Raw genomic sequence first — 21,922 nt, 5'->3', positions numbered from 1 at the left:
TATTGGTCGGCTTTTACTCCCCAACTTCGAGGATTGACCCCATTAAATTTTATAAATTCTAATTTTGGTAAAGGGTTAAAGTTTTGAGAATGACTTAAATTGATGGACTGGTGAGTATTGTGCTAATACAAGGGATTATGATGGGTGTTTAGTGTCGGCATGGTTGGGCCGTGGAATTGTGATGGAAAAGTGTTGGCGTAGTTGAATGGATATTGTGGCTGGTTAAATGGTGCAAAGAAATTATTTGATGTATCAGTATAAGGAATACTGGTAGTTAGTGATGAGTAGATGGTGTTCACATATGGTGTCTGGGTGAATGTCAATTCTGGAGGCCTTGGTGAGTGCATTTGACTAAGTCCATGATTAGGCAATGAAAATCCATTTAAAAATAACGGTGATGTTGGTGTGGAGTGAATTCGAGAATGAATTTAGGGAAATATTACCTCTGCAAATGTAATAATCATAGAAGAGCTCCTTGTTGGAACAACGTGATGTGGTAGTGTAGTTGTGTCGACCGCTTTACTTATCAACACTTTCAGTTCCTCCAAACTCTTGTCAACATTCTCCATTTTCTGGTTCACCTTTTCTAACTTTGTGTTCAATCCTTCTTGATTCTTTTTCATGGATTCACACACGTCTTTTAGCCTAGTTTCATGTGTTCCAACTCTATCGTCAAGAGCTTTCAACCTTGTTCCTTTTGTCATTCCCACGGCTGAGAATCATAGGCTCTAATACCAAGTTGTAACCAACTAACAGGTTCTAAAAGTTAAAATTAAACAAAAATCTTAAAATAATGTACCAAACTTCCAAATATAATTGTAATTCAGAAAGAAGGACTGAAATAAGGAAATGATAAAATCCTAATAACAAGAATAAAGATGCAAGTTTCCAGAATGCTACACAACTCTCTAAACTGCCCCTAATATAATTGTTAACTGCTCAGCCACTACTTTTCTAATTGCTTCGCTTCTATAATTGCACCTTAACTACCCGTACTCAACGCACCCAGCTAGACCTTGATTACAATAATTTGTATTATCATTTTCAATAGTAGTTTGTGTTATTACTTTTATAATTAATAAAATTTAAATAGATATGAAATGTTTAAAATTATATAAAACTATCTTATCCTTAATCAAATAAATTCAAAATGACGAAAATGACCATAATTTTAAAAAGTTAATACTTTAATTTAAACTTTTTTTATTTGTTATTAGGTAAAACAAAATAAAATTTGAAAATATAATAAATAAAAATAGTTAAATCTCAGATTTCTTGGTAAATTTGAGAATATTATTAACATTATAGATAAATAAAATTAATTTTATCTCCCACAATAAATAAATAAATAGATAACACAAATTTATATTTTAAATATTACAAATAAAAAAATAAAATTGCTAAAAAAATATGGGTCAGATCATCATACGTAGCCCTCGACTTTGTTCACTATTATTATAAAAGAAATTTTTTCACAAATTTTTTAAGAACCGCTGACATTATCCGCGGACATTATATTACGATTTTCGTCCAAAGGCGGATAAATCATTTGTTAGCTAAAATCACCAGGTTAAACCGTTGTTAGGTACCGGCTCCTGTACATTTCTTAATCGGCTGATTAAAATTTGGAGAGCGCCACTGCATGGCACAAAAAATGGCGCAAAGCCTTCATTTCCTCCGCACCAAAACCTCCCTCCGCAAATCCTTCTGCTCAAGCACAAATTCAACACAACTCCCTAACCTCCAATCAATAGTCTCCGATCAACACCGCCATTCACAACTCCAACTCCTCCAAACCCACCTCCAAAACCCCAACACAAACCACGCCAGAAAACTACTAAAACATCTCGTTCTCTCTAAATCAACCTTCACTTCACCCTCACAAATCTACGCCATGTTCACTCACCCCTCGCATTCTATCAAATTCGCTTTCTCGAACTTACTGTTATCTGTTTGCGCTGAATCAAAGCTACATAACGAAGCATTAGAGTGCTATGATTTGGTTAGAGAAGATGGTGTGGTTCCTGCTCTTTGGGCGTTTAATGCTGTGCTTGAGTGTTTGGTTGGTACTGGTTTGTATAAGAAAGTGCTTGAAAAGTTTGATGAAGCGGTGAAGATGGGTGTAAAACTTGATGGGTTTAGTTATGGAAAAGCGGTGCAATCTGCGGTGAAGACGGGTGATTTGAAAAGGGGTTTGGAGTTGATGGAGGTGATGAAGAAGGAGGGGGTGAATGTGGGTGGGTTTGTTTATAATGTTTTGATTGGTGGGTTGTGTAAGGAGAGGAGGATTGGGGATGCACGGAAGATGTTTGATGAAATGTCTGAGAGAGGGGTTGCAGCGAATAAGGTTACGTATAATACGTTGATTGATGGGTATTGTAAGGTGGGGGATTTGGATGGGGGGTTTAGGGTTTGGGAGATGATGAAGGAGGGGAATGTGGAGGGGAGTGTTGTTACGTTTAATTCGTTGCTTAGTGGGCTTTGTAGGGGTAAGAGGATGGAGGATGCGGAGAAGATGTTGAGGGAGATGGAGGAGAGCGGGTTTGTTCCGGATGGGTATACTTATAGTATAATTTTTGATGGGTATTGGAGGAGTGGTAATGTGAATGCAGCTGTGGATTTGTTTGAGGAAACTGTTAGGAAGGGGATTAAGATTAATGAGTATAGTTGTGGTGTTTTGTTGAATACGGTGTGTAAGTGGAGGAAGATGGATAAAGCGGAAGAGATTTTGGGGAAGGTTGTGGAGAGTGGTGTTGCTCCTACTGAGGTAATGTATAATACGATTTTGAATGGGTACTGTCAGGCGGGGAATGTGGTGAAAGCAATTTCAATTATTGAACAAATGGAAAGTATTGGCTTGAAGCCAAGCGGTATCACTTTTAATCCGGTGATCAACAAGTTCTGTGACTTGGGTGATATGGTCGAGGCAGAGGAATGGGTGAAGAGAATGACTCAGAAGGGTACTCCTCCGAATCTGCAAACATATAATATTCTCATAGGTGGCTATGGACGAAAATGCCAATTTGATAGGTGTTTCCGAATTGTTGAAGAAATGGAGACTAGTGGGGTGAAGCCTAATGTTTTAAGCTATGGGTCTCTGATAAATTGTTTGTGCAAGGATGGTAGGCATCTTGAAGCTGAGCTGATGTGTGAGGATATGGTGAATAGAGGTATTCTTCCAAATGCACAGATATATAACATACTTATAGATAGTTATTGCACCGTTGGAAAGTTGAATGATGCTTTTCGCTGTCTCAGTGAGATGTCAGAGAAAAATGTTCTTCCCACAATTGTAACATACAATACACTCATTAATGGGCTTTGTAGAAACGGCAAAGTAGTGGAAGCAGAAGAATTGGCTAGTCAGATTCCAAGTAAAGGTTTATATCCTGACATGATCACTTATAATTCCTTAATATCAGCGTATGCTAAGGTTGGCAACAATCTAAAGGGTTTAGAATTGTATGAGAAGATGAAAACTTCTGGCATTAAACCGACCTTAGTTACATATCATTTGCTAAGTAGCGGATTTATCAAAGATGGTCCAGCTGTGGCTGAAAAAGTGTTTCAAGAATTATTTGATAATAATTTGACTCCTGATCGAGTCATATACAATAAACTCATGAGTTGCTACGCAGAGCATAAAGATTTTCAGAAAGCATTTGCATTACACTGTCAGATGATAGATCAAGGAATTCAGCCCAACTGCTTCACTTACAATAGCTTAATTATGTGTAGGCTGAAGGAAGGAAAGGTTAAGGAAGCCAAAGAACTTTTTGATGATATGGGAAACAAAGAGTTAGTTCCAAATGCCGACACTTATAACACACTTGTTGAGGGACATTGCAAAGTCGAGGATTTCAGTGGTGCATATTTTTGGTACAGAGAAATGTCTGAAAAGGGCTTTTTGCCGGGTGTTGGCATTTGTAATGAGCTTATCTCTGGCCTAAGAGGTGAAGGTAGATTAGAATATGTTGATATTATCTACTCTGAAATGAGAGTTAAAGGGTTGTTTGATAGTAGCACAGCTGAGGACCTTTCTGCAGTTGCGAAAGTATAGCTGTAGGATTTTTTTTAGAGCGACGGAAGGCTATACATGGGGGTGTTTCTTGAAAATGTTGCAATTTGGAGAACTTTTGGACTCTGAAGGATTACATGGTACGGTTATATTAAATTAGCCCATCTGGAATAAATATCCAGTTGCCTGTGAAGCTTCAGGTACTATAATTCAATTACTCTTTTAACCGCAAATGCAATAAGAAATGGTATATACTACCTTAATATTTGATTGATTTAATATATAAAGCAGAAGATATTTTTTAGGCATTTGCACTAAACTCAAACTTCCCTCTTACATAAGCATTTGGAGAGAAAAAATATAAAGCACTTTGTATCTCTTATTGAAATTCAAATTATATTGGTAGAAAAGGTGAGATTGGAATATAGTTAAAACAATGGAAAATTAAACAAAATCTTGCTTCATTGCATAGGGTTTTTTGATGTTAGTCTTAAAAATAATCAAGTATACTCTTGTTCTTCTTGTTATGTTTTGCTAAAATTTTAAATTATAGTCTTTGTTAATTTCAATTATTATGAGCTTTTGGGGTGTAATGCAGGTGTATTCAATCTAGATTTTTAAGTTTTATTTGAATTTAAAATTTTAGGTGTATTCAAATTCGATTTAGAAATTCATTAGAATCTGGCGGAATTCAGAAAGGATTTTAGAAGTCTTTCATAGTTGTTATGATTAAAAAAACTGATGGATTATTTTTTAAATTTTATAAGATGATGGATTTTTAATGAGTTTCTACTTACTGAAATCGGCTAAAATCCATGATTTTTTAAAGGATTTGTCAGAAATTCCACCTAAATCTATGAGACTCTACACAAAACACAAACTCTGCTAGAATTCAAGTACAGTTAGAACCCTTTTAATATCCATAAAATATAATATTTATCCGTATAAATCTTTTAAAATCTTAATTGAATCTACCAATTAGTGGTTTGCTAGTAAAAATTGCCAAACAAGGGGAAAATGGCGAAATAAAAGGAGCGGGTAGCGGCATCAGTTGACACAGACGCAGTGAGTGAGAGGAGGGGAAGAAGAAACCCTTGAGCAAATGGATCTGAATCATCTTCTAAGCGCCTTGATCCCTTCCTGGAACTCAGTCAGTCAGTACACACACACACACTATAAGTTTATGTTTGTTTACTCTGTTGGCCAATTTATACATATACATTATTTTACTAGAATAAATAATAATCATCTTATTGAATAATGGAATAGGCTGGCTTGCTACTAGTATTTTTCACTTAAGATTAGCTGGATCTATTTTACCTGGAAAACTTATTCCTGGAGTCACCTTATCGGACAGCTCTTTAAAAATAATCGAAAAGTAGTAATATGGGGTAGACCTCCAAAAGTTATTGGAGGGAAGCTGCTTGTTTCTGGTTACTGGTACTCTAATTATCCAGTCTATTCTTTCTCCAGTGATATGCTTTTAGTCTCTATAAGAATATCACTATAAGAACCGGTGTTTATCAACTATCATCAATTAGTTGTTTATCAACTATCAACTAATATTTATCAAAAAAAATTATCAACTAATTAGTTGGTTGACATAGAATCGTGACTATAACTCTATAAGAATTTCTACTAGCAGTTTAATTTAAACCTCTATCGTAGGGTTGATCTTAGGAGTGGAATAAATTATGTAAGTGTAAGTTGGTCCAACAGAGGGTACTTCATAGTAATGTTTAATGTTTTAATGAGTTACTTGTGGTATTTGACATTCTGGTCCTGTAGCAACTCTAATTGATTGCTAGCTAGCTAACCTTTATTCCCTGAGCAGTAATATTCTGTCTACAGTCTCTCTATGATGCTTAAGCTTGTGCTAACTCTTGTTTTTGGCTCTCGTAAACTTCTGATAATGTGTTTGCAGGGCAATCGCAAGGCACTTCAATTATTTTGGAGATTTGTTGTTGGCATTGTCCTTTAGTTTACCTTGGGCTTATGGAATAAGGTAATATCCCCCCCCCCCAAATATTTCAGAAGATTGTGTATTTGATGCATTTATAGATGTAATGTAAAGGAGTACTAATCAAGCCTTAAAAAGTGTAACTGAATGGCTCCAGTTTCCCTGGTTCCATATTTCTATACAGTATATCTCCGTATTTTGTTAATATGGAGAGAGAAGAGATGAAGCAAGGTGTGCAGAGAAGTATAAAGATGTATGGGCAGAGTATTGTAAAGTGGTTCCCTGGAGAATACTTCCCTATGTTTATTAATGGAAAAGCTCGCCTGCCATTAGACAATACAATTAATTTTGAACTGAAAGTCATATAAGTTCTTGAATGGCTCCCTTCTGGCAAGTGAATGGTCCATCAACTTTTACGAGTACCCGTGTTTTTTTTTATTTTCCGACCGTAAAATGTTCTCATGTCAATTTTTTATATTGTTTAATAGATGAATGAAACCCTTTATACTATGACCATTTTATGAATCCTACGGTAACTTGTAAACTCTAGTGATCTTCAAAACGAGAGAAGCGCAGCGGGGGCAACAAATGTGTTGATAACATCCATAATTCTAATTTTTTTCATTTTATGATAAAGGAATTATATTCCATTTAGTTTTATATTTTGTATAATAGGAAAATATCGAAAAGAACTTTTGGCGCTCTTGGATTCAAAAGTTAGTTGGAACAAGTCTGTTATAGAAAGTAGGACTTGTAGTATAAGAAAAGAAACAATCAGTTGTATGTTTTAGCTAATGAAATGGATTTTTAATCTCTCTCTCTCGCCCTCTCTCTCTCTCTCTCTCGCCCTCTCTCTCTCTCTCTATATATATATATATATTCTCCCTAATTCTCTATTTTCTATCTGCAACTTCTTGTTTTCCTTCTTTTTACAACAAGATTGTATCTATGGTATCAGAACAATTCTGTCCTAACTTCATTGCAATTCTCCAAAATCTGGCGCCAAATACCCGAAGAAAAGCAGTAACAATAGCGACTCTTGAAGATCAAGTTCGTGATCATCTTAAAAACGTTGATAAACGTCTTGAAGATCAAGAAAAATGATATGATGACAAGATTGATTAAATCATCAAGATAATATGAGAAATGAAAAAGGCGCACACCAGTCGTTCGACGGATGTTCGAAGTAACAACTCAACATACAATAATGAAGATAACTTGACTCCTCGACATGAAAATAGAGGTAACCCTTTAATCAGGCCTCTAGGGTTTACTCCTAAAATAGAATTTCCGAAATTTGATGGTTCTGGGGTAAATCATGGGTCAAGAAAGCTGTAAGTACTTTACCTTGTGTAAGATTTCTGATGATCAAAGGGTGGATCTAGCTTCGTTATACATGACTGATAAAATTATCCGTAGACAAGTAGGCTGGAGTGAGTTTGTCATTGATTTGAGTGCCAGGTTCAAGAATGATTTAGCTTCCAATGTAGTAGAGAAAGTCAATAGATTGCAGCAGACTAGTTCTATTGAGAATTACATTGATGAGTTTGATAATTTGAGATCTTTGATGGAACAAAGTAATCATGTATTGTCAGATGCATATGTATTGGCAAGTTTTGTGGGAGGATTAAAGCCGGCTGTTAAGCCTTTTGTCAAAGCATGTCAATGTTACCGAAGCCATTAAATATGCTATACTGCAAGAAGAGGCTCTTATGATGAATAATCAGAAGTTTAGTTTGGGGACTCAAAGGTATAATCAGGGTTATACTAATTTTAGTGCTAATTTTGTTAAAGCATATGCACCATTATCTACTCATCCTAATGCTAGCAAACCTCCTTCATTTCCTACTCCTGTCACAAAATCTGTTCCTCTGGTGTTACAAAAGAAAATTCCTGCCGAAGTAAGAGCTGAAAAAATAGCAAAAGGGCTTTGCTCTTATGGTGATCAGAAATTTGAGAGGGGTCATAAGTGTGCTTTCAAGGAGAATCAGCTCTTTACAGTGGAAATTCCTAGTTGTGAGGATGAAACATGAGGAGTCTGAGGGAGAATTGAAATTAGTGGAGCCTTTAATATCAGTAAATGCCCTGGCTGATAATCAGAACTGTTAACTATGAGAATTGAGGACAAAGTGCTGAGCATACCTATATTAGTCTTGGTGGATTCTGGCAGTACTCACAATTTTTTAGACAAAGGCAAGTCTAGGGAGCTGGGGTGTAAAATGGAGGATATTAAGAAACAGACAGTTATTGTGGCTGATGGTAATCACATAGCTTGTAAACATGTAGTTAAATGGTTTGGCCGGAAATTTAATGGTCATGAATTTAAGGTTGATGTACTAATAGTTTCATTAGGAAGCCGTGACATGGTACTAAGAGTACAATGGTTAAGTACTGTTGCAAGTATCAAGTGGGATTTTAAAGCATTGTTAATGGAATTTGTGGTCAATGGTCATACAATCGAGTTGTGTGAAATGGGACAGAAAAAGCTGAAGGTTAGAAAAGGGGTGAGGGGTGCTCAACTATGTGTGTTACAAACACAAATTGAAAGTACTACTGAGCGAAATCAGCAAATAAAGTCACAGTAACTCAATAAGTGAAAGCAGCTTATCCTGAATTGATTGAATTGAAGGAAGCATACTCAGATATCTTTAAAGAGCCAAAACAATTACCACCTTCCAGAGGTATATTTGATTTTAAAATTCATTTGCAGAATGGTGCTAATCCAGTCTCTATTAGGCCTTATAGATATCCATTAAAGCAGAGAGATGTTATAGAGCAAATTATTGATGAAATGTTGGCCAAAGGTATTGTTCAGAATTGTGCAAGCCCGTTTGCATCACAAGTGATTTTAGTAGGCAAGAAAGATAGGATCTTGGAGATTATGTATTAATTATAGGGAATTGAACAAACAATAGTTAAAGACAAACGTAGATGAGTTAATAGATGAGTTGGAAGGAGCAATTGTGTTCACCAAATTGGATTTAAGAGGTGATTATCGTCGGTTGAGGATGGATAAGAAAGATGTGTTCAAGACTGCTTTTAAAATATACAGTGGACACTATGAGTTTTTAGTGATGCCATTTTGGCACCCCTAATGCACTTGCATTTTTTCAAAGTTGGATGAATGTTGTTTTATGTTGTTTTTAAACCTTTTTTAAGAAGGCTTGTTTTGATTTTTTTTATGATATCAAAGACTAAAGCTAATTAGTGAATGCATTTGTCCAAGTTTTTGTTGTCATGAGGACCAACTTGTTATTTGCCAAAGAAAGTTAGTGCAGTTTTGTAATGGATAAAGTAAAGTATTTTGGACATTTTTTATCAGCAAAGGGGGTGGAAACTGATCCCAAGAAAATTCAGGCTATTGCAGATTGGCCCGTACCTAAGAGGGTGTAGGAATTAAGGAGTTTTTTTGTTCTAACCGGTTACTACAGGAAATTTTATCAGGAACTATGCTATAATTAGTAAAGTTTTGATAGATCAACTGAAATTAGGGGTTTTTAAATGGAGTGATATAGCTCAACTAGCTTTTAATGCACTTAACACAACTTTGATTACAACACCTGTATTGGCACTACCAGATTTCAGTAAAGGTTTCATTGTGGAGACTGATGCTTCCCAAAAAGGAATTGGAGCTGTTTTGATGCAAAACAACCATCCATTGGCTTTCATCGGTAAAATTTTGGTCCTAGATGAGAAAAATTGTTTGTTTATGAAAAAGAATTACTAGCTATAGTTTGTGCAGTTCAAAAAAGGGAGTAGTACCTTACTAATAATCATTTTATCATTAAAACTTACCAGAAAAGTTTGAAATGGTTATTATAGCAAAAAAATTTTCACACCATTTCAACATTTTTGGCTTTCAAAACTGATGAGATTTGATTATGAAATACAGTACAAGGGCGTAACTGAAAATGTAGCGGCTGATGCACTTTCCAGGATTCAGGGCTCGGAATTATTGTTTTTAGCTCTATATATAGTAAACCTTGAATTGCTTACCAGGATTCAAGCCAGTTACAGTTTGGATTAACTGCTATCTATAGCAGCTACTCAGTTGCAGTAAGGTCAGAGTCATGATGTTTATCAGTAGCAGAATGGAGAAAAGGAAAATTTTTGTAGGTCCTGATGATGAGCTTAAGAAGTTGATTATCCAATGGCATCATTCTTCTCTAGAAGGAGGTAATGGAGGTAGGAATTTGACTAATAAAAGAATTAAAGCTTTGTTCTATTAGGCTGGTATGACAAATGAAATCAGGTATTTTGTTAGACAATGTACTGTATGTCAAGAAGCTAAATATGATACAAGTGCAACTCCTGGTTTACTCCAGTCATTACTAGTTCTTGAGGAGGTATTGGTTGATATTTCTATGAATTTCATTATTGGGCTACCTAAATCAAACAACAAAGATATTATTTTTGTTGTGATGGATAGGCTTTAGCAAGTATGCACATTTTACACCCTTGTCACATCCATTCACTGCAGTACATGTTGCTCATGCTTATTTGGATAACATTTTTAAACTACATGATTGGACTAGATGAATTGTGAGTGATAGATATGTTGTCTTTATTAGCAAATTTTGAAAAATACTATTTACTTTACATGGTACAAACTTGATGTTATCGTCTTCTTACCATCCCCAAACAGATGGTCAGTCAGAAGTAGTGAATAGATATTTGGAGTCTTTTCTCAGGTGTAAGTGTGCAAATCATCCTAAGAAATAGTCTGCTTGGTTGCCATTAGCAGAATGCTAGTTTAATACTCACTTTCACATAGTTAGATAACTTACACCCTATAAAATTGTGTATAATCAATTTCCACTACTTCACTTGCATTATTTACCTGGAGAGTACTCATTTGAGCCTCTTGATATGAGTATTTATTAAGAGAGAACTGTTATATCATAAAATCGTCATGGGTATTTATCGGATCTTTAAGGAAAGGGTTGGATCACGCCGAGTAAGAGGACGGACGAGCCCCGGAGAACGCGTCTCTGGAGACGACGATGAGAATTTACGACGACGATCGGTAAAGTTGTATATGAAGGTTTACGATGATCACCACGATGGATGATTACGACGACCATGGTGGAGGAAGTGCGCGACGACCGCTACAACGACGGTACCACGACGGTACCACGACGGTCGCTATGGTAGAAGACGACGACGAGGAACAACTATTGATAAGGAATTTTGTTAGACAATGTACTTTATGTCAAGCAGCCAAATATGATACAAGTTCAACTCCTGGTTTACTCCAGTCATTACCAGTTCTTGAGGAGGTGTAGGTTGATATTTCTATGAATTTCATTGTTGGGCTACCTAATTCAAACAACAAATATATTATTTTTGTTGTGATGGATAGGCTTTAGCAAGTATACACATTTTACAACCTTGCCACATCCATTCACTACAGTACATGTTGCTCATGCTTATTTGGATAACATTTTTAAACTACATGGTTGGCCTAGATGAATTGTGAGTGATAGATATGTTGTCTTTATTAGCAAATTTTGAAAAATATTATTTACTTTACATGGTACAAATTTGATGTTATCATCTTCTTACCATCCTCAAACAGATGGTCCGTCAGAAGTAGTGAATAGATATTTGAAGTTTTTTTTCAGGTGTATGTGTGGCAATCATCCTAAGAAATAGTCTGCTTGGTTGCCATTAGCAGAATGGTGGTTCAATACTCCCTTTCACACAGTTAGACAACTTACACCCTATTAAATTGTGTATAATCAACTTCCACTACTTCACTTCCCTTATTTACCTGGAGCGTACTCAGTTAAGCCTGTTGATATGAGTATTGATTAAGAGAGAACTGTTATATCATAAAATAATCGTGGGTATTTATCGGATCTTTAAGGAAAGGGTCGGATCACGCCGAAGAAGAGGACGGACGAGTCCCGGAGAATGCATCTCCGGAGACGATGAGAAGTTACGACGATGATCGGTAAAGTTGTATATGAAGGTTTACGATGATCACTACGATGGATGATTACGACGACCATGGTGGAGGAAGTGGTGACGACCGCTACAACGACGGTACCACGACGGTCGCTATGGTAGAAGACGACGACGAGGAACTGAAGGGTTTCGAGCACATAAACGCAACGGAAATAGTAATTAAAAACGTGAAAAACCAGAATTTTCAAAACCCACCGCAGGATACATGCAAAAATAGATATTTAATTCGTAGATCATATTGTTTACCTTAAGAAGCTTTACAAATTGATTGACTAATGGAGATCTAAAGCTTGTTCAATCACCACGCATCCCGCTCTCGTGATCTACGCTCTATCGGTATCCACACGAATGCTTGAACGCAAGGATTGGATGTGTACTAGCACAAACTCGTTTCTTCTTGCTCTCTCCATCTTCTCCCTTGGTGGCTAGGGTTTTAGTAAAAGTCTTTTTTTTTCACACAAAAATCAGCCACACAAGAGATATTATATAGAGAGTAGAAAAACGAATTATAATTCTTAAGTAATTAGGAGTTATTATTAATTCGAAATTCCTATTTATATTATAATTAAGTCTCACTTAATTATTTAACAAATAAATTTCATAATTAATATTAGTAAATTCGAATATCAATATTTATCTAATTAATTAAGTCATACTTAATTAATATTATAAATAATTCGAATTAATTTAATATAATTTAAATCCAATTTAAATTAAATAATCTTTCAAACATTCTTAGTGTGTGACCTTATAGGTTATTATTACGTTGGCAACGAATTTTAAATCTAATTTAAAATCGTAAACAATAAGCGGCATCTAGTAATACATCATTGTTACCCAAGTAATAATAGTTAAATCGGTGATCGATTTAATCTTTTGTGAATAATGTACAATGTAATATAATCTATTTAACCAAATATTATAGATTAAACTAGAGACATGTAATGTGTCATCCTCATCATAGTTTAATCCAAGTTTTCTTGATCAATGAGTAGACTATCATATCAAATCAACATTTGACTGTGGTCACGCATTTCATAGTCTAGCTCACACAAGAGGCCAATAATATCACTCCTAACATAGGAGGGTTAAATCCCATCTAGATCATTCATATTTCTCATACGATTCATAATATACCCAATGTCCACTTTTATCATTACCCGGTCAAGGATAACTTTTAATGGAATCAATGTATATTAATTCTCGTATAGAAATATAATGACTTCAGGTCTAAGGACCATTACATCATTATCACTGTGAGAATTACTTATGACACAACAAACATGTAGAATCTCACATTGGGTCTGTCCAACACCATATACATATACATCTGCCTGTGTTTTTGACTTTAGTATCATCATACCTATGATCAATGAGATGTGATCATCAGTCAACAAACACACCAGTCTTAATGTATTATTATTGTCCCTTAATAATAATACTCTACTAGGGACCTTTAGGAATATTGATACTATTCTCATAATCTCATTTCTAAGTCATGTACTTAGAGATATAAAATTGCATATCATATTCCAAGGACATTTATTAATCTAACATTTATATCGCAGTAAATTAAGAATTAATAAATTAGAAAGAGAATAATCGATTGAACATAAACTAAAATAATCATAATGTCTTAAACTAAAACATCATAGTGTTGTCTCTAGGGCACAAACACTAACAATCTCCCACTTACACTAGAGCCAATCACCCCTATATCTAATACTCATGGAACTAGTATGACCATCGTGCTTCTGCTACGACAAAGCCTTAGTCATTGGGTCTGCAATACTATCATTACTATGCACTTTACATTTATATCTCCTTGATCATTAATCTCATTAATAAGGTGATATCGCCTAAGGACATGCCTAAACAGTCTCCTTCACTGTTTCAAAAGTATCAATATATTCGACTTCCATTATAGAATCATCAATGTTCTTGCTGTGAACCATTCCAGCTAACATAACTTATATTTAGACAAAACACAAACCAGACATAGACACATAATCATCCTTGTCTATCCAGAAATTAGGTTAAGAAACTAGTATCAGTGTAACCCTTTACAACCAGTTCCCTATCTTCTCCATATACCAAAAATAAATCTTTAATCCTCTTTAAGTACTTAAGAATATTCTTGAAAATTATCCAGTGACCCTGTTAGATATATTTGATAATGTCATGTCTAATATGATTTATGTTTATTTTTCAGATCTTACTTAAACAGGATAAATCAGTACTTACTGAAAGTCAGGACTTAAGGATATCAGTACTTATATTATCAGGAGATAATCATCAGAAGATGGATATCAGAACTTAAGTACTGAAGGACGTTCAGATAAGGACAGCAGCTGATTAAAGGAAAGAAGATCGAGATAAACATAAGAAGAGATATGCATGAAGAAGGAATTCTATGAAGAATAGAATACTTGGAAGAAAAGATATCTGATTGATATATTTTAGGAAGCAGAATTATATTCCATATCAATTAGCGATTATCTTGTAACTGTGTAGTATATAAACACAGACATAGGGTTTACACTATAAGTGTTATCATATTCGAGAAGATTATTCATTTTAACCCTAGCAGCTCTCGTGATATTTGTTCATCACTGAGAGGTAACAGTTCCATATTGTAACAGAGTTTATTATTTTAATAAAGTATGTTTTCTGTTACTTGAATTGTTAAAGTTCGATTTGATTGTACTTTACACTATATTCACCCCCTCTACAGTGTGTGTGACCTAACAAGTGGTATCAGAGCCAATCTGTTAGCGCACAAACAGTTTAAAATCCATATACAATCATGTCTGAAACAGAAACTCCAACTAAGCCCACCAAAACTGAAGAACCTCCAAAGACAGAAATTCAAAGTCGATATGAGACCATCAGAGTTCCCATATTGAGACCATCTGAATATCCCATATGGAAGGTGAGGATGACCATGTTTCTGGAAGCAACAGATCCAGAATATCTTGATAGAATCAAGGAAGGACCTCACAAACCAACCAAGCTCGCGGTTGCAGTCGCAGGTGAAGCAGCAAAGACGGTACCAAAGGAGAAGAGTGATTATACTGCTGAAGATATCGCATCAATTGCTAAGGATGCTAAGGTACGACACTTACTGCATAGTGCCATTGATAATGTAATGTCAAACAGGGTAATAAACTGCAAGACTGCAAAGGAGATATGGGATGCCCTGAAAACAAGGTGTCATGGAACTAATACGATTAAGAAGAACAGGAAGACAATACTCACTCAAGAGTATGAACACTTTGACTCAAAGGCTAATGAGTCATTGACTGATTTATATGATAGATTTGTCAAACTCTTGAATAATCTGTCACTGGTTGATAAGAAGTATGATCTTAAAGATTCAAACCTTAAGTTCCTGTTAGCTCTTCCTGAATGCTGGGATTTGAAGGCTACAATAATAAGAGACAACTACAATCTTGATGAAACAACTCTTGATGAAATTTATGGAATGCTCAAGACTCATGAACTTGAGATGGAACAAAGAAGCAAGAGGAAAGGAGGAAAGACTAGGACAGTTCTTAAGGCTGAAGAAAATCCCCCAAGGCAGCTACCTCAAGGAAAGACAAGGGTAAAGCTCTTTTCACAAAGTCTGATACTGAGTCATCAAGTTCTGAAAGTGATGATGACTCAGATTCTGAAAGCTTGCCTGAGACTGATGCTGATGAGGAGATGATGAAGCTGTGTGCTCTTATGGTGAAATGGATCACAAAGATTGCATACAGGAAGTTCAGGAAGGGAAAGAAGTTTTCCAGGAAAGGCACAAGTTCTGATAAGAAGAATTTTAGAAGATCTGAGGGCAGAGGAGGAAAGTCTGACAAAGAAGATTATACCAATGTCAAATGCTATAACTGTGGTGAGAAAGGCCACATATCTCCTGATTGCAAGAAAGTGAAGGGTGATAAAGGCAAGGCTCTTGTCACAAAGAAGAAAAGCTGGACAGACACCTCAGACTCTGAAAGTGAGGAGAATTATGCTTTGATGGCAAATGCTGATAAAGCAAGTGCTGAAAGCAGTTCTGAAGCTGCTGAATCAAAGGTACCTCAGACTACTTATGCTTTTCATACTGATGATATTAATGAGTTGAGAAGATATCTTAAAACCATGTTTGTTAGTTATAGAGATCAAACTTTAACATGTGAAAGATTAACTTCTGAAAATCTTGCTTTTAAGAAAAGAAATGATTTCTTAGAAAAAGAGTTAGTTATGTTCCATCAAACTCAGAAGGATAGAGATGATGCTTTTTATGTTAGGGATGAAGTGCTAAAAATGAATGAATCTCTAAAAACTGAGTTAGAAAAGGAAAGAGAGTTTATCAGGACTTGGACTAACTCTGGCAGAACAACTCAAAATTTGCTAAGTAGTGAAAACTGGAAAGAGGGCTTAGGTTATGGAGAGGATAAGAGTGATAAAGGAACTGTAGAAATTAAGCCTGTTGTTGTTCAGCAAAAGCCAAAGTTAAAACCTGTTAAGTTTGTAGCAGTAAAGTCTAATAATGAGAAATCAGAAGTTAAAGAGGGATTAACTTCTGACAAACTAAAACAGGAAAAGACAGCTGAAGTATACATAGGTTTAATGACTAAGAAGCAGCTTAAGCATAAGCTAAAAGATGTTAAAAAGGCAAACAAGGTAAAATCACCTAGGAAAAATAGGAATGGAAAAGAAGGTGTGAATAAAAGCAATGATTATAAACCTGTTCCTAAAGCTCCTAGGAAAACGTGTCATAACTGTGGAAGTTCTAACCATATGGCTTCTTTTTGCAGGAAGAATAAGAACATAAACTCCTTACCATCAAAGTCAGGAGTCAAGAGTCAGTCTGTTAGATATAAGCCACAAAATCCTTGTTTTCATTGTGGTAGTTTATGGCATTCCATTTATACTTGTAAGGAATATCATAGTTTGTACTATGATTATTATCAAATAAAACCTTCTTTAAAGAAAGTTTCAATTGTTCCTTCTAGTGTAAATTCTGATTCAAAGTCTGATAGTGTAAATTCTGATAAGAAAAATGTTAACATAAACTTTGATGCTAAATCCGCTGCAAATGTTAACAAACTTGATAAGGCCAAAGGATCCAAGCAAGTCTGGGTCCTTAAAACTAATCATTAGTGGTCTTTGTGATTGCAGGGCAACAGGAAAAATATCCTAGTTCTGGACAGTGGATGTTCAGGATATATGGCTGGAAATAAAGCCCTGCTATCAGACTTCGTGGAGAAAGCTGGCCCAAGTGTTTCTTATGGAGATGGCAACATTGGAAAAATATTGGGATATGGCAATATCAATCTTGGGAATGTCATCATTAAAGAAGTAGCTCTGGTCTCAGGACTTAAACACAATCTGCTGAGTATAAGTCAAATCTGTGACAGAGGTTATCATGTTGATTTCTTTGAAGAACACTGTGAAGTTATGAGTAAATCTACAGGCAAAGTTGTTCTGAAAGGATACAGGCGTGGTAACATTTATGAAGTCAAGCTTTCAACAAATACTGATGGTTCTGCAATCTGTCTGATGAGTAGAGCATCAATTGAAGAAAGCTGGAATTGGCACAAGAAACTCTCTCATTTAAATTTCAATAATATAAATGAGTTGGTCAAGAAAGATCTTGTGAGAGGACTGCCAAAGTCAGTATTTGCTCCTGATGGCCTTTGTGATTCCTGTCAGAAGGCCAAACAAAGAAAATCCTCATTCAAGAGCAAGACTGAATCATCAATTCTTGAGCCTCATAACCTACTACATGTTGATCTATTTGGTCCAGTGAATGTCATGTCTATTGCAAAGAAGAAATATGCCTTGGTCATAGTAGATGAGTTCACTAGATACACATGGGAATATTTCTTGCACACAAAAAGTGAAACTGCATCTATCTTGATTGATTATGTCAAACAACTGGATAAATTGGTCAAAGACTGTGAAAATAATAAGGAGTGATAATGGCACTGAGTTCAAGAATTTGATAATGGAAGAGTTCTGCAAAAACCATGGAATTAAGCAGGAATTCTCTGCTCCTGGAACTCCACAGCAAAATGGAGTTGTTGAAAGGAAGAATAGAACTCTCATTGAAGCTGCACGTACAATGCTTGAGGAAGCAAAGCTCCCAACCTATTTCTGGGCTGAAGCTGTGCAGACTGCTTGTTTTACTCAAAATGCAACACTCATTAACAAGCAAGGAAAGACACCATATGAGATGGTGAAGAAAAAGAAGCCAAATCTGAAGTATTTTCATGTATTTGGATGCAAGTGTTTTGTTCTTAAGACTCATCCTGAACAGCTATCCAAATTTGATCTAAAAGCTGATGAAGGAATCTTTGTTGGATATCCACTTTCCACAAAATCCTTCAGAGTCTATAACTTGAGAACAAGAGTGGTCATGGAGTCTATCAATGTCTCTTTTGATGACAAGAAGATTACTGGACTTGAAGATTTTATTGATCATGATCAGCTGAGATTTGAAAATGAAGACTCAAATTCTGATACTGAAAATCCTGATAATCTACGTCCTGATACTTCAAACTCTGATGGATTAAACTCTGATTTATTGAAACTGTGGTGACTACGCCAAAGGAAGATGCACCTAGGCAGGGGGAGCATACTCAAGATATTACCACATCTCAAGAAGCATCAGAACATACATCTGGCTCTTCAAGTTCTGATTCATCAAGTTCTGATAAGCCAAGTTCTGATAGTTCTGAAAATCTAAATTCTGAAAAATCCAACTCAGAGAGCATAGTTTCAGGGGGAGCATCAGAAAATGAAAATGAAGACAGCATGGATCATGGGGGAGCATCCAGTTCTAGAGAAAACCTTCCATCTGCAAGGAAGTGGACTAAATCACATACACCTGACTTGATAATTGGAAATCCTGATGCAGGTGTCAGAACTAGAACAGGTACTTCAAATGAATGTCTTTACAATTCTTTTCTTTCTCAGACTGAGCCAAAGAAAGTGGAAGAAGCTCTTCAAGATGTTGATTGGGTGCAAGCAATGCAGGAAGAGTTAAATGAATTTGAAAGAAACAAAGTCTGGACCCTAGTGCCAAGACCAAAGAATAGATCTGTTGTTGGTACAAAGTGGGTATTCAGAAACAAAACTGACAGTGATGGCATAATTACAAGGAATAAGGCAAGGCTGGTTGCAAAAGGATATTCTCAACAGGAGGGAATTGATTATGATGAAACATTTGCACCAGTTGCTAGGTTAGAAGCCATAAGTATATTTTTGGCTTATGCTGCTCACAAAAAGTTTACTGTCTTTCAAATGGATGTGAAAAGTGCTTTTCTCAATAGAGAATTGGAGGAAGAAGTATATGTTGAACAACCTCCAGGCTTTGTAGATTCCAAATATCCAGATTATGTCTACAGGCTTGATAAAGCACTTTATGGACTTAAGCAAGCTCCTAGAGCATGGTATGAGACTTTAGCTCAGTTTCTTCTGGAAAGTGGATTTAACAGAGGAACTATAGACAAAACCCTGTTCTACCTCAACCATGGAAAGGACTTACTGTTGGTCCAGATTTATGTTGATGATATCATTTTTGGATCTACAAATGACAGACTTTGCAAAAAGTTTGCCAAACTGATGCAGTCAAGGTATTAGATGAGTATGATGGGGGAACTTAGCTATTTTCTGGGCCTTCAAGTCAAGCAGAATGAAGAAGGCACTTTTATTTGTCAAACTAAGTACACCAGAAACTTGCTGAAGAAATTTGGAATGCAAGATTGTTCAAGTTCATCCACTCCCATGGCCACTGCAACAAAACTGGACAAGGATACTGGTAAATCAGTAGATATTACTGATTACAGAGGTATGATTGGCTCTCTACTCTATCTAACTGCTAGTAGACCTGATATCATGTATGATACCTGTATTTGTGCAAGATTTCAAGCAGATCCAAGAGAACCTCACTTAACAGCTGTGAAAAGAATTTTCAAGTATCTTAAGGGAACAGCTGATCTGGGATTATGGTATCCCAGAGAATCAGATTTTAAACTAATAGGTTACTCAGATGCAGATTTTGCAGGTTGCAAAATTGACAGGAAAAGCACAAATGAAAGCTGCCAATTTCTTGGAGGCAGATTGGTTTCTTGGTTTAGCAAGAAACAAAAGTCAATTTCCACATCAACTGCAGAAGCAGAGTACATTGCTGCAAGAAGCTGTTGTGCACAGATTCTTTGGATGAAGAATCAGTTACTGGATTATGGGTTAACATATTTCAAAATCCCTATTTACTGTGATAATCAAAGTGCTATTGCTATGACAGGTAATCCAGTTCAACACTCTATGACAAAGCACATCAGCATCAGGTACCACTTCATAAGGGAACATGTGGATGAAGGTACAGTGTAATTGCACTTTGTTCCAACAGATCAATAACTAGTAGATATCTTCACAAAACCATTGTGTGAAGCTACTTTTACAAGATTGGTAAATGAACTTGGAATGGTTTCAGGTTCTTTCTCTAAATCTACTTAGTTTTGTTATGATGCATCAGATTTTATGATCAGTATTTACAGAAATTACTCTCTTTGTGCTTAATTAAAAATTTGCTTAAGTACTGACTGTTGTCTGATGTAAGTTTCTAAACTCTGAAAATGATATGTCTGTTTATGTAACTATTCAATCCTATGAGGATACCTGTGTTTGATGCTGACCTAGTAGTCTTCAATAAACTAGGGATCCCATGTAAGAAGTAACTATTTCTGTGGAAATCTATTGACACAAGCAAATTCTGATATTGAGCTTAGTTGAGTTTACTTTGTCTATCTTATTACTAAGTCACAAACTAGAATAATGCTTCTCATCTGTTAAGTTCTGATGCTAGTAAATCTGTTAAATGTACTAAGTGCTGATAAACCTCTCTTATAAAAAGAAAAAGAAAAGGATCAAGAAATAAAAATCAGGTACTCCTTTGAGGTCTAGAGTAAAAATGTGGAAGGGACGACCCAAGTGCATTGCTGGTATTAAGTAAATATGCATCAGAAAAGCACAATATTTTCTTGGTGACTTTTCACACTCTATGATTACTGGAGAAATACTCTGATAAAAGCATAAATTCTGATAAGCAGTCGTGACTCACTTACACTGAGAAGCCACTGTAAAATGGAATTTAAAAAGATGCACAAAATTAGTACAAAATAGTTGAGGTGGACTCAAGCATGAACTCATTCAATAGTAGGTTTCAGAATAATGACAGGTTTTTAGTAAAGTTTTAGTTATGCCTTATTTCTAAGATGTACTGAAGTGAATCAGACTTTACTCTTTGTCTGATATTTTGCTTAATGCACACACTAAACACTCCATATGAATGATGATAATTACTATGGTGATCTACGTTATTTTAGATGAACAGTTTCTGTGTCACATTACACAAATTCTGAGGACAAGTTCTGATTGCACGTTTTGATGATTAAGTTCTGAAGAATTTATATCAGAACTTGTGTGAGGACTTACTAAGATAGGCATTCATTTTTTGAGTTAAGAAATTATGTTCTGATAACTGTTAAGTTCTGATATAAGTCTAAGTTCTGATATTAAATTCTGATCCTTTACTTGACTTATCTGTGGATAAAATCTAAAAATAGTCTCATTTTAAATCAGAACACGTTTGGGTAGAATATTAACCATCCATATCATTAGGGATAGTGGTTCACGTACACGTACAGTAATTTTTACTTGTTACTTGTGCGCATTAACCCTGACTTACACTTCCAATGACTGTTTTTCGTCTTCCCAGTCTAGGGAGATGAGGTAGCATTAATTCTACCTGCCAGCATTAAATTTCTTTGCGTCTCCTGGCATTCTTTTGCCTATAAAAACAATCACTTCACATCAGCCTTCACATCAACTTTTTTATCACAAACTCACCTACATACTCTTTATATCAAAAACACCATGGTCAATTACAATATGTTTTTGAACTATGAAACATTTAACATGGAGCTGAG

The 21,922-nt window shown here is 35.6% G+C and overlaps 1 protein-coding gene across 13 annotated transcripts; it reads left to right on the top strand.

Annotated features, from left to right (window-relative positions):
* The first annotated feature begins 1,548 nt into the window (after window positions 1-1,548).
* On the top strand, window positions 1,549-6,494 carry LOC141713512 (uncharacterized). 13 transcript variants are annotated; one of them, XM_074516972.1, is made up of 3 exons: window positions 1,549-4,158; window positions 5,943-6,023; window positions 6,163-6,494. In XM_074516972.1, the coding sequence occupies exon 1, from the start codon at window positions 1,643-1,645 to the stop codon at window positions 4,058-4,060; it is 2,418 nt and encodes an 805-aa protein (XP_074373073.1). In that variant the 5' UTR covers window positions 1,549-1,642; the 3' UTR covers window positions 4,061-4,158; window positions 5,943-6,023; window positions 6,163-6,494. The 13 variants fall into 13 exon arrangements, with proteins under 13 accessions (XP_074373073.1, XP_074373068.1, XP_074373072.1 ...); XM_074516967.1 differs by having other exon boundaries at window positions 1,549-4,218; XM_074516971.1 differs by having other exon boundaries at window positions 1,549-4,218; window positions 6,136-6,494.
* Window positions 6,495-21,922: the final 15,428 nt, after the last annotated feature.

This window comes from Apium graveolens, chromosome 3, assembly GCF_009905375.1.
Source record: "Apium graveolens cultivar Ventura chromosome 3, ASM990537v1, whole genome shotgun sequence".
NCBI lineage: Eukaryota > Viridiplantae > Streptophyta > Magnoliopsida > Apiales > Apiaceae > Apium > Apium graveolens.
Note: the sequence above shows the minus strand (reverse complement) of the source record. Positions and strands in the feature narration are given on the sequence as shown.